Source organism: Macrotis lagotis, chromosome 6, assembly GCF_037893015.1.
Source record: "Macrotis lagotis isolate mMagLag1 chromosome 6, bilby.v1.9.chrom.fasta, whole genome shotgun sequence".
In the NCBI taxonomy this organism is placed as follows: domain Eukaryota; kingdom Metazoa; phylum Chordata; class Mammalia; order Peramelemorphia; family Peramelidae; genus Macrotis; species Macrotis lagotis.
In genome coordinates this window covers 72,782,739-72,795,977 of record NC_133663.1, presented here as the reverse complement: position 1 = coordinate 72,795,977, position 13,239 = coordinate 72,782,739, and the positions used below count along the sequence as shown (strand labels likewise).

Here is a 13,239-nt window from a genome sequence, read left to right as displayed (position 1 = left end):
TGGACAGTTAGAGGATTAACTTGTCCTTTTCATACTTGCTAATGGTTGGAGGTATTTCTTTGATGAGCCCTACCAGTAGGTGGCTCTTTATTTATTAATTTCCTTTTTACTCTGGACTTTCTATTAGTGGAGGTCATAAGAAAAAAGCTCATTCACTGTTTTAACTATTTTTCTTTCCATTTGTATGACTTTGCTATGCATTTAATACAGCCATGTAATTAGATATATACTATTGTTAATTAACTGCTATATGATCGTAGACACTATTTAATAGCTAGATAAGGGTAGCATAATTGTATATGTAAAATGTCAAAAACTTATGATTCCATCAATGTGAGAACTCCTTCCCTCAATATATAGCTTAATCCCAGAGAAGAACAACTAATATTTATAAGATATTTAACATTTGTAAGGCACTTTTACAAATGTGACCTCATCTGATCTTCACAGCACTATGCTGAATCATATCAACTGTGCAATTCTCACCATAGTCAAAATCAGAAGGAAGAAGAAAGTTGTAGCTAAATGAAAAGATGGTTTACAGGTTGCCCTAGGCAAGACAAATAAAGAAGAGGCCAGAATTCATTTTATTGAGTTTCTAAAGACAAAATGAAACATCATTTCATGAAACATTTGGTCATCTCATACTGAAGTGTCCATAATTAAATATATGCAAAAAGTTATCATGAAAATGAGGTACAATTTTCATTCCCATTTAATGATAAGGCTAAAAAAAAGGTCAAATAACTTGCCCAAGGTCACACAGTGTCAGAAGTAGATAGTGAACCCAAGTCTTCCATGTAGTCACCATATAATCCTAGGCAAATGATTTAACTTCTTTGGACATCAATTTGTTCAACCTCAAAATGAGAGGACTGGATTAACCTTAGACAATTTCTAAAGTTCTATCTATGAGCTATGTTCTATGTTCTATCATGTAATACTAGCTCTACATTTTGTAGTCTAATTTGATTTGTCTACTATCACATTGTTCTATTAGACTATGAGCTCCCTGACAATTAGAATTGTATCTTGCCTTTCTTTTATCCTGACAGAAATACCCAGTAAGCTCATTCATTAGACCATGTTGCTTCTCTATTCTATGTAATATATGATTGCTAAATAGCAATTGTTCTTTATCTGGAGTTTCTGTGCAATATTCATCATGCTCCTTCTTATCAACTCCTAAAATTGATTGAATAGATTGCCACTTATTGCGTGGTCTTGGAATTACATGTGTAGATTCTATGTATTGAGACACCAAAGAAAGCACCAGAGGCAAATCATCATCATTCACTGGCTGGCTTAGCTGTCAGTCAACATCGTGTCAAACAGTAGTGGTAGTAACTGCTGTTATTCCAGAACTGTGTAGCCTAATGCTGATTGACAGTTCAGCCAACCAAAGAATGCAGATATAATGAAGGATACTGGATATGCCCTGGCAACTAACTTCCTTTTTTTCTCTTGCTTTCATCTGAATATGAGGAAATGCATTATGTCCATCTGAAAATATGAATAATAGTGATGATGACAAAAGTAACTAGCACTTGAAGATTTAGAAAGCACTTTAGAGATGATTACTTTTGATTATTACAATAGTGGGAAATAGAAGCTACCTAATGATTTATGATAATAATAATCATAATTTATTTAATGATAATTTATCCCCATTTTACAGAAAAAGAAAATTATTCTGAGAGGTTAAGGGAAGGATTTGAGGCAGGATTAGAACTTGTCTTCCTGATTCTAGGTACAGTATCTTCCTAATTACTTAGGTTAGAAATTTGTGGGAAATGATGAGGGAGAGAAGGTTGAAAGATGGAAGTTAAGCATTCAGTAGCAAAGTAAAGGTCATGTCCTCATCTTGCATGGGGAAGGAAGCCAATAGTGATAATTGCCCTAGCGACTCATCCTTGCCTTGACTCAGAAATTTCATGAATTAGGTGGCTGAACTATAGAGCTGGGAAGAACCATAACGAACGAAGTAATGAAGTGGGGGGGGGAAGAGGAGCCCACCTACCCACTCACCCTCTTCAGCTGGACCTGGAGGAAGGTGGCCTCCATCAGGGGAACACTCAATTTGAGACTGTGAGGGTTTTAGGGAACTGATGTGAAGATTAATGTTTATTCATTCAACACTCACCATTTTGTTTTTCTCTTTTTAATAGAACTTTCTTCTTTAATATTTTGAAGTTCATTTTTATCAGTGAGAAGCCCGCCTCGGTATATTAAGGAAGCAGCATGAAAATATTTCCTCTATTTCCTTAGGGAGAATAAAGAAGGCAAGAGAAGTGAGAAAATCCTCTAAAATAATCCAAGTCCTAGGATCCTTCATGTGGTGAAATACAAGGTTTTATTCCATGTATCTCTCTCTTTCTCTCTTTCCCCTGGCAACGACAGAATGGTAGCACAGGGATACTTTCAAATCCTTAGAGGGCTCTGTACCATTCTCTAGAAAAGAGTAAAGGAAGAAGGGTCCTTCCAGTTGGATCTCAGATGTCCTCAAATGTGACAATGTCCCCATATGTTCCAGTGTGGTTTTGGAAGTTTAGTAATTCCCGTCCTCTCACTATTAAGTCTTATCATTTCCACATGTAAGCTATGAAAATACCTTTATACAAGGTTGCAAAATACATTTGTACTTGAAATGAAAGAACTTTTCATAAGTAATGGTTGTAAAAAATATCTTCCCAGACTACCTTAGATGAAGTATGAAATGCTTTATCTCCAACTACTGCCACTTAAAAGCAACTAAGAAGCTTATTATAACAGTCCTTTTAAAAAGAATTTTTCAGAGCTATGAGTTCTTCCACCTGGCATGCGCTTGCCTCCCCCTGCCTCCAGGTGTGGCACCACCGCCTCTCTCTCTCTCTCTCTCTCTCGGGTGATGATATTGCTGCTCTCATTGTTGACAATGGCTCTGGCATGTGCAAAGCTGGCTTTGCAGGAGATGATGCCCCTCGGCCCATCTTCCCTTCCATTGTTGGCTGCCCAAGACATCAGGGTGTGATGGTGGGTATGGGCCAGAAAGACAGCTACGTGGGAGATGAAGCTCAGAGCAAGAGAGGTATTCTGACTCTGAAGTACCTCATTGAACATGGTATTGTCACCAACTGGGATGACATGGAGAATATCTGGCATCATACTTTCTATAATGAGCTCTGTGTGGCCCCTGAAGAGCAGCCTGTGCTGCTCACAGAAGTTCCCCTGAACCCCAAAGCCAACAGAGAAAAGATGACTCAGATTATGTTTGAGACCTTCAACACCCCAGCTATGTACGTTGCCATCCAGGCTGTGCTGTCCCTATGTGTTTCTGGTTGTACCACTGGTATTATGATGGACTCTGGTGATGGTGTGACCCACACTGTGCCCATCTATGAAGGTTATGCCCTTCCTCATGCCATCCTCCATCTGGATCTGGCTGACCCTGATCTGACGGACTACCTCATGAAGATTCTGACCGAGAGAGGGTACAGTTTCACTACCACAGCTGAGAGGGAAATCATGCTTGACATCAAGGAGAAGCTGTGCTATGTTGTCCTAGACTTCAAGCAGGAGATGGCCACTGCTGCCTCCAGCTCCTCTCTGGAAAAGAGCTATGAGCTCCCTGATGGGCAGGTTATCACTATTGGCAAAGAGAGGTTCCGATGCCCAGAAGCCCTCTTCCAACCTTCTTTCTTAGGTATGGAATCCTGTGGAATTCATGAAACTACCTTCAACTCCATCATGAAGTGTGAAGCTGACATCCGTAATTATCTGTATGCCAATACCGTATTGTCTGGTGGCACCACCATGTACCCGGGCATTGCTGACAGGATGCAAAAGGAGATTACAGCCCTAGCCCCCAGCACAATGAAAATCAAGATCATTGCCCCACCTGAGCGCAAATGCTCTGTCTGGATTGGCGGCTCCATCCTGGTGTCTCTTTCTACCTTCCAGCAGATGTGGATCAGCAAGCAGGAGTATGATGAATCTGGGCCTTCCATTGTCCACCGCAAATGCTTCTAAATGGACTGTTTGTGTTTGTTTTTGGTTGTTTGGGTTTTTTCTTCTTTTTTTTTCAAAAGGGTGTGATAATGCCCCCCCACCAAAAATGAGATTGGCATGGCTTTGTTTGTTTGTTTTGTTTTGTTTTGATTTGGCCCTTGACTCAGGATTTAAAAACTGGAATGGTGAAGCAATCTAAGTATGTTGGAGACAAACATCCCCAAAGTTCTACAGTGCGTCTTCAGGACACTGATTGTACATTTTTTAAAGATATTCCAAATAATCGTATAATGCATTGTGACAAAGTTACTTGCCTCTATGAAGGCGGCTATCCTACTCTTAAAGAAAAGGAGCTACTTAACAAAACATCCAGTAGGGGGGGAGGGGGAAGGTACTAGTATTGCTTTTTATGTAAGTTAATGTAATCTTTTAAAAAAAAACTTTTTGTATCTTCCACCTTAATACTTGTTACTTTTTTTTAATTGTCAACCATCATGGATGGGCCCCTAAAATCCCCCCTACTCCCAACATAGATGTGAATGAAGACTTTTTTTGCAGTCTCCCTGGGAGTTTAATAAGATTGGTACCAGTTCTTGGGGGAGGGGACAAGCTTTACCTGTACACTGACTTTAAGACCAGTTCAAATAAAAGTGCACACATTAAAGAATCTTGAAAACAAATAATTTTTCATATTATAGAGTCCAGAATGCCATGATTTTGTAATTCCTACTTATTCTCTAGGACTAATGGAGTTACAGAGTCTATCCAAACAAATTTAGAGGTCAAAAATAATTCAGTTTGTTTCTACCAATGCCAAATGACACTTCCTTCTATCTTCTTTTTTTTCTTTTGTGATAGGGGAACTTAGAAACTAAGAACACTTGAACTTAGACTCTATTCTCTCAGATAAGTTCTCCAATAACCTTGTGATCTAAGGGCTATCATTATTATCATACCTATCTTACAGATGAGAAAACTGAGGCATGAAGAGGTTTAGTTGATTTGCCCATAGCCACACAGCTAAGGTCATAGATGGAATTTGAACTCAGGTCTTAATAAGTCCAGGTCCAGCCCTTGATTCATCATCATGCTGTCTTTCTTGTTAGTCTTTGATAGTCTACAATGATGTGTTATCAAGTATCTTCACCCACTCCTACAATTCCCCTCTATAATATCACTTATGTTCTGTATGGGGAAAAAAGGAGGGGGGGAGAAAATGATTAAATATAATTAATAATTTGAGCTAAACATTAATTCTGCATTTGCCTGATAAAGTTTGATGATTGCATATAGTCATTGCCATATTTTTTATAACTATATTTCATTCCCTTCCAGACTGCATTCTTGACTTTCTGAATTTTTTCTACCATATCATAGAATCCTTGTCTTCGTAGAAGCATTTACTCTTGGACTCCCTATGTAGAAAGTGCTCTCTATCTCTGACTGGCTAGTTCCTTCTAGAATCTCCATTTTCAGGAGGATGCCCAGGCATCTGTGTCCTTATTTTTCCCCAGGTTCTGCTCACAACTTTCCTAACTTTCTTCTCTACTTGGTGGCCCTTGAGTGCCTCCTCCCAACCATACCATTTTTCTGATTCTTCTCCTGAGATCTCTTGGCCCATTTGACTACACTTTAAGACAAAATGATGGAAAGAAGGACTCGGGAAGCATGGTAGTTAGAGAAGGACTTGTTACTAAGAGGAAGTAGAAAAGAACCAGAGAAAAGGAAAAGATGAAAAGTATGCAGGTATGTACCAAATGACCAATACCTTTCATTAGTAACTTTGCAGAGAGTTGTGCCTCCTAGTGACTCAAAGGTAATGAAACAAAATAAGGCCTAGCCAAGAAATGGGAATGTCATTGGACTATCCCAGAACCCTCAAAATAAAGAAAATTTCATTGACATCTCTTCCACCTGATTTTTTTCCCCCTCAAGTCCCTTTCCTAAGAAGGAAAAAGAAAAAAATCATGATCTATGGATGTCGGAGTTCATGTTGTTGAAAACTCATCTCAGAGGCCTTCTGCAGGTGAGCTTTCCAGTTCTTCCACTTCCTAGTCCCTGTATATGCATATTATATATATATGTATATAATATAGTATATTTGCATAATTGTCTCCCCAAAATAGAATATTATCTCCTTAAGGGTTGGAACTCTTTTTTATCATTCTTTGTCTTCTCAGGATTTAATTCAGATTCCATCACAGAGCAAGTAAATGCTAATGGACTGCTAACTTAAAAGTCATGTAAGTTTAAATATGTCTCTTTGACTAGTATATATCAAATAAAAAACATACAGTTTCAGCACTGAAAGGGATCTCTGAAGTTATGTAGTCCAACCCATACCAGAAAGGGATATAAAAATATTAATAATATTAATAGTAGTAGTAGTAGTAATAGCAAGAACTAGGATTTACGTTACTTTTAAAATTTGCAAAATATCTTACAGATATTATTTCATTTGCTTCTTAAAATAACTTGAGGAGGTATTATTATTATTCCATTTTACAGATGAGGAAGTTGAATCTGAGAAAACTTAAGTGACTACAATGATTAGTAAGTTGAAATAATCATAGCAGTCTAATAAGTGTAGCTGAGGTTGGATTTGAACTCAGGTCTTACTTGCTCCCAGTCTGGTGCATCATCTTTTATTCTGATCACTCAATCATTGCTTTGAGTAGGCTACAGGGGCGGGGGGAGCCAGTCAACTTCCCTTTAAGATACCTCTAATTACCGGGAGATTTTTCCTGAAATCAATACTAAATTTGCTTCTTTGAAACTTCCACTCAGTGTTTCCAACTTTGCAGCTATAATGTCCATCCTGAATCTTCTCTAATACTGGCTAAATATTCCTTGTTCCTTCAAAAAGTAACCCAAATAGTAAATAATTCTTTAGCTCTGGTCATACCAAGGAGGAACACAAAGAATCTATCACACACCTCCCCCTTCTCTTTATGAAGTCCAAGAACATATTAACTTTCTTGACTGTATCATCATGCTACTGGTTCATGTTGAACTTGCAGTTCACTAAAATCTCCAGATCTTTTTCAAACAGTTGTATAACCAAATAAATGATTCTGGACTTCAGTCCTAAAATCCTAATGCATAAGAACAAGTTACAAAGTTTATTACTGATTGGCTCTTCTATCCAAGTCTCTTCTTGATTAACACAATAGTCTAATTCTAGCCTTTGTGAAGTATGGGCTGTGGTGTTGATCCTTATGTCAATCAAAATATATTTCCTTGGGAATGGTATTTTTTAATATATCTGAAAAATCTGTATGATTATCTAGAAGCCATACATAAAGTAGGTTAATAGGCAGGAGTGTGCTGGCTCTCCAAACATGCTTTTACATTTAATCCCCAATATTAAAATTTCTTCCATCACTTTCCTAAGTCTAAACAATAAACAAAACAAGAAATCAAGCCTTGATTTGGAGCATTTGCTATTTTCTGCTATAATCACAGTGAAAAATGTTAAAAATTCACTCTTGCAAGCCAGTAAGAACTGGTATATAAGCCTAGATACAGTCCAATTTTCCCTGTTTTTTTTCCCCTCTAATTGACAGTGACACCATGGCATCTATAATGACCCCATCCTAAGATGCTCGTGCCTTTGGTTTGATTAGGGGCACCAGCTTCATTTTCCTCTATTATCTCTTGAGTGTTGTGCCCACTTCTAATCATAAGCTCAAAATCATTAAAAAATGATAAAATGAAAAGGAATTTGGAGTCAACCCAATATAAATATTCTTAGAAACTCTATAACTAGGTAAAATACCCAGGGTCCCTGAACCATTCTCCTCCTCAATTCTCCAGCCCTTCTTTCAATATTCCTCACCCAAATAGGAAGCACTGATCCCAAAGAGTTTCAACTAGACTAGTTTTTAGAATAATAGTGAGCCCAAATACCATTCACTCACCTCTGTCATCATTAGGGAGACCTAGGTGGTATAGTGAATAGAGGGGCCCAGTCTTGAGTCAGGAAGATCTGAGTTCAAATCTGATCTCAGATATTTAATACCCGTGTGTGAGCCTGGGCAAATCATTTAACTTTGTTTGTCTCAGTTTTCTCATCTGTAAAATGAGTTGGAAAGGAAATGGCAAACCCATTCCAGTATCTTTGTCAACAAAACCCAAATTGGAGTCACAAAGAGTTGGATATAACTGAACAACTATCATCATTATATATAGAACTCTTTGTTAATAAAAATAATTTCCAAGTTTCAAATACTTGAAGGTAAAAAGTAAAAGCCCCTGTAGTATATACCTCAAGAAAGGGAAAAAAATTAATACTCTCAACTCTCACAGTAGAGTTATATTTTATAATAAGTTTGAGAGAGGCCCAAAGTACTCAAATTTTGAATACCTCAACTAGTCATATATCATCCGAATATAATTGCATCTATTGTATAAATTGGCCTTAAATTGGTCTAGGTCACCTAGATGATCAAAACACTCAACAAACATTTACTACAACATAGCAGCCACTGTGATAGGCAGTGTTGATAAAGGTCTCTGCCCTCAAGGAGTTTACATTTTAAAAAGAAAGCCATATGTATACTGTCCAGCAAAAGCACAGGAGCTATTATTGTTATTATTTGTCAAGTCAGATGACCTTGTAACCCCATTTAAGGTTTTCTTGGTAAAGATACTACAGCTCATTTCATGATGAGGATACTGAGGCAACAGAGTTAAGTGACTTGCCTAGGGTCACACAGCTAGGAAGTATCTAAGAGTGGATTTGAACTCAGATCTTACTGACTCCAGACCTGGTTCTCTAACCACTAATCTACCTAGCTGCCCTGTACAAAAGAGATTCAAAATAATTTGGGAGAAAGGAAAAAATAGCAACTTGAAGAGGGTGCAGTGGAATAGAGTTGGAATCAGCATAGGTTTCTTCTAGAAAGTAGCACTTGAGAGAGGAGACAGACAGAAAGGAAGAGAGACGGAGAGACAGAGAGAGACTGAGACAGAGTTGGAGAGAGAGATGGAGACAGAAGCAGAGATGGAGAGAGACAGAGAGACATAGAGAGACAGAGGGAGAAAGAGAGATAAGGAGAAAGAGAAAGACAGGTAGAGAAAGGAAAGAGGGCAAGAAAGAGTCTGTCAGATTTCTATGCAGGTGGCAAATTCCACATGTGTTTACTTGCTGCAGATCATATATACTACCTTCGAGAGATGCTGGGGAGCAACATAGTGTGGAAGGAAGAAAGGAGGAAAGAAGGAAGGAAGGAAGGAAGGAAGGAGGAGGAGGAGAGAGAGAGAGAGAGAGAGAGAGAGAGAGAGAGAGAGAGAGAGAGAGAGAGAAAGAAGGAGAAGAAGAAAAGAAAGAAAGTAAGAGAGAGAAGAAAGAAAGAAAGAAAGAAAGAAAGAAAGAAAGAAAGAAAGAAAGAAAGAAAGAAAGGAAGGAAGGAAGGAAGGAAGGAAGGAAGGAAGGAAGGAAGGAAGGAAGGAAGGAAGGAAGGAAGGAAGGAAGGAAGGAAGGAAGAAATCTCAAACAATCCAGATAAAATTTTCTGAGTCTCTTGTTTGAATTTAGCCTGTTTACAAGCATTCTTTGTAAATATAGTATATTCTTATTTTTCCTTCAGTAGCAATTTTCACATGTTAAAGATGTTGGTTTCATCAGCTCCAGGGTTTTTTGTGTCAAACAGCCTCTCTGCTCAGAATGGCCCTTGGTAGCAGGCATTCCAGGCAATCCATACCAGTCACAATGAGGAGTTATTTTTCTAGTTCAGGTATATCATTAAGGAAGACAATAATTTGTTGTGCATAATGCTCATGATGCTATTAGGAAGTTTTCACAACACCCAGAATGGGTGGGTAGTAAATTTATTTTTTCTTATACCTAAGAAGGTTAGGAAACTGAAGTTAATGATTTGCCAGAGGCTGCAGAGTAAGACAATAATAGGAGGCAGTCAAGGTACCTCTTCTGTAAGGAATACAACCCAGTAACCCCACTCCTTCCTCTTCCCTCCCCCACACCATGAGTAGTAGCACCATAACTGGGACTACGGCAATAGCTCCCTTCTATGACAAACAAGGTGGTAAAGATCATTTATAATGGATCCACAGAAATATTCTACATCCCAATTCAACTAATGATCTAAAGCAGATGTACCAAGGGGATAATTCCATGTCTCTCCATGAGTTGTCTAGTGTCTTGAATGCTCTCCTTCTCTTGGAATTTTCAGTGTTTCCCAAGATTCAGCTCATAAGCCACCTCATAGCAAGATCTCTCCTAATCCCAGACTCCAATTTATTTTGCATTTACTTTGCTTATAAGATTGTACTTTCTTAACAGTATACAGTTATTTTCTCTCTAGTTAAATTTAATCTCTATGAGGGGAGAAATGAGTTGTTTTGGGCTTTGTATATCCACACTTCTCATTGTACCTTACATAGGTAATTGGTTCTTTATTGTTGCTGTTTGTCCTTCCTTCTCAAAGATGACCATGGCTTCAGGGATATGATGCGATGATAAGCAAGTAAATTGGATTTAAGTGAGGGGGTGCTGATAAACACTTGTTAAATCAAATTGAATTAAAGAGAATACTAGTAGCTACTTTTACTGACTGCGAGTGTAATAATAGTCTACTGGACTCTAAGCTCTTTGAGGAAAGAGAATGTGTTCTTTAAACTTTATATCCTATCTCGTCCCCCCCCACACACACACACACATAGGATCTGCACAGTGCTCTGTACACAATAATAAAAGTTTCTTGAAGGAATTACAAATTTCAGATTATACAGATGACAAGGTATGCTTCAATGATTTGTTATAAAAGGATAATGATGTAATCTCAGAATTTCCAAACCCTATAGTCCCATTTACTTTATCAGTCTGCTTCTTTATTTGAATTTTTCTGATATCAGCCTAAGCATGGTGTCTAGTTTGATTGACACTATTCCTTTGGATAGGAGCTTCTTATGTCTATTTAATATGCATCTCACTCCTAACCATGACAGTGATTCCAAGGTCTTCAATATGTAACTGAGTCAGAAAGTCAGAAGGTAAGTTCCACCATTAATATGCTTTCTGGCAGTTTAGCAGAATGACAGTGGCAGGAAGGAGCTGCTAATCGAGAGTTTAATTTTTTTTTTTAGTTGTAAAAATTTATAATGGAATATACTTTACTAACCAGTTGGGATAAAAGTCACTTAGCAAAAATTAAATCAATGAGGCCCTGAAAAATAGTATATATTTAAATGTTACAAGTTAGGAGCAGCATCAGTAGGTACAGTATTCAATTCAATAAAATATTCTTAAATTTTTGTGTGTCACTGACCCTTTTAGTAATTTGGTAAGGCATTATGGTGCTCTCAGAATATTTTTTCAATACATAAAATGAAATAGATTACAAGAGGAACTAATTACATTGAAATATATTTACCAAATTTTGTAACAAGTTCAGGGTTCCCAGGTTAATAACTTCAGAATTAAATCATTCTTTAGTATATAGGTCATTAATTAATCGTCTAATCACAAGGTCCAACAAAACATTTTCCCTTCTCCAACCTTCAATGTTCATTGAATACTTGAACTAATGGAATTAAAGAGATAAATATTTTCCAGAGCCAGGACCCCCTCTATTTATAGATCCCTAATGGAGAAAGTTATCAATGATTTGACCATTAGGTGGTTACAGCAGCAGACTGTTACCCAATACTGTGCTTTTAATCTCTAGCCACTTCTCTTCTCACATGAGTACTGATGAGTTTTTTCTTTAAATAGATTTGGAGTGAGTTGATGCCTTACCTAAACGCACAAGTTAATCAATATCCTTGACAATCATATAAACACAAAACCCTGGCCTGTCAATTTGTCCTAAGTATTATTTTGCATGTTCGACCAGGTGGCTACATAGGTGACTCTTCTCGTGCTCAAGTCCATCCCATTAGGGAAAGGTATTATTGAGTGAAGCAAGGTGATGATTTACTCATTTATGTCTCATCCTCTCAGGGAACACCCTGACCCAAGAAAGTGCCAATAATGGGCTACTATTTAGAAAAGAAAGTTCCTTTATACATATATACTCAAAAATAACTTCAATATTTAAGAGATTATTTCTATTACCTTTTAAAAACATATCCCTACCTAAGAAACAAACTCAAGTCCCACTTTCTCTTGGAGGCTTTCTCTGACTGCCCCTGACCTCAGGATTGAGCTCTCCAATATCTTCTTTAGTATGTATTGTCTGAAACATTCATTTGCCACTTACTATTTGCTGCCTCCTATTTTTAGTGAAGAAGCAGCCTGGAAGAAGTGAACAATTTGTTGAACTTAGTCAGAAAGCAGTAAATTCAAATCCTGCCTCTGACACAGACAAGTCATTTGACACTTCAAGGTGGATCTGAGACCAGATGAGACTTCAAGTGTTTTACTCATCTATCATTACTCCCAGCTCCTACTCCAAGTGGACACAGGCCTAATGGCTAGCAAACCCCTAACCCTCTAATCTCCTAATTCAGTGATATGGAATCCTAGATGCTACTATCCTCCATGCATCTATATTGGTCTTGTTCTTCATGATATTCCATGTTCCATCTTCTTATCGGCTGCTCCTCTCCCTTCTTACCTCAGCCTTCCTTAAAGGTTCAGCTCAAATTTCTCAGAGTCAGGAAGACCTGAGTTCAAATTTGACCTCAGACACCTAAGGGCTGTCAAGACATTTAACTTCTGTTTGTCTAAATCCACTGGAGAAGGAAATGGCAAACCATTTCAGTTGCTTTGCCAGATGTCCATCCCAATGGACAGTATTGAAATTTTATGATGTATGGGGTCAGGAAGAGTCAGACACAACTGAATAACAACAATGTGAGTTCTTACTTTCTGGACATGTAACCAAGAAGATGGAACACTAAACATTTTCTCCAGTCCTCATTACCTCTCAACTTCTCCAACATAGGAATGATATACCAGATATAAAGCAATTGCAGTTATCTTAATGGTCTAAATTAAAGCCCAAGAATCTAACAAAGTAAAAATAAATTGATGAAATAACAGCAAAGAAGACTAATCCCCAATGAATTCACTCAGCAGTCCTTCTCCTTCCAATAACAAGACTCAAATGCAATGGTACAATGCAATTCATGGACTTGGAGAAGAACTCTATTCCACCCTCACCCACCCACCCACTCTGTGTTCTATGCAAAGTTATAGGAAAGTGGAAAATTTGCTTTACCTAAAATCAGTGAGAACTGAGGAACAGAGGAAACTGGGGCAGGTTTTGTGTGTGTGTGTGTGTGTGT

General features: G+C 37.8%; 1 protein-coding gene across 1 annotated transcript; it reads left to right on the top strand.

Annotated features, from left to right (window-relative positions):
* Positions 1 to 2,892: 2,892 nt before the first annotated feature.
* Positions 2,893 to 4,033, top strand: LOC141491703 (actin, cytoplasmic 1-like). Its single transcript, XM_074192565.1, has one exon. It carries the CDS (start codon positions 2,926 to 2,928, stop codon positions 4,006 to 4,008), a length of 1,083 nt encoding a protein of 360 aa, XP_074048666.1. The 5' UTR covers positions 2,893 to 2,925; the 3' UTR covers positions 4,009 to 4,033.
* The last annotated feature ends 9,206 nt before the right edge of the window (positions 4,034 to 13,239 follow it).

Coding starts and splice junctions, on each gene's coding strand:
- LOC141491703 (XM_074192565.1), top strand. CDS start 2,926: ATGTGCAAAGCTGGCTTTGCAGGAGATGATGCCCCTCGGCCCATCTTC.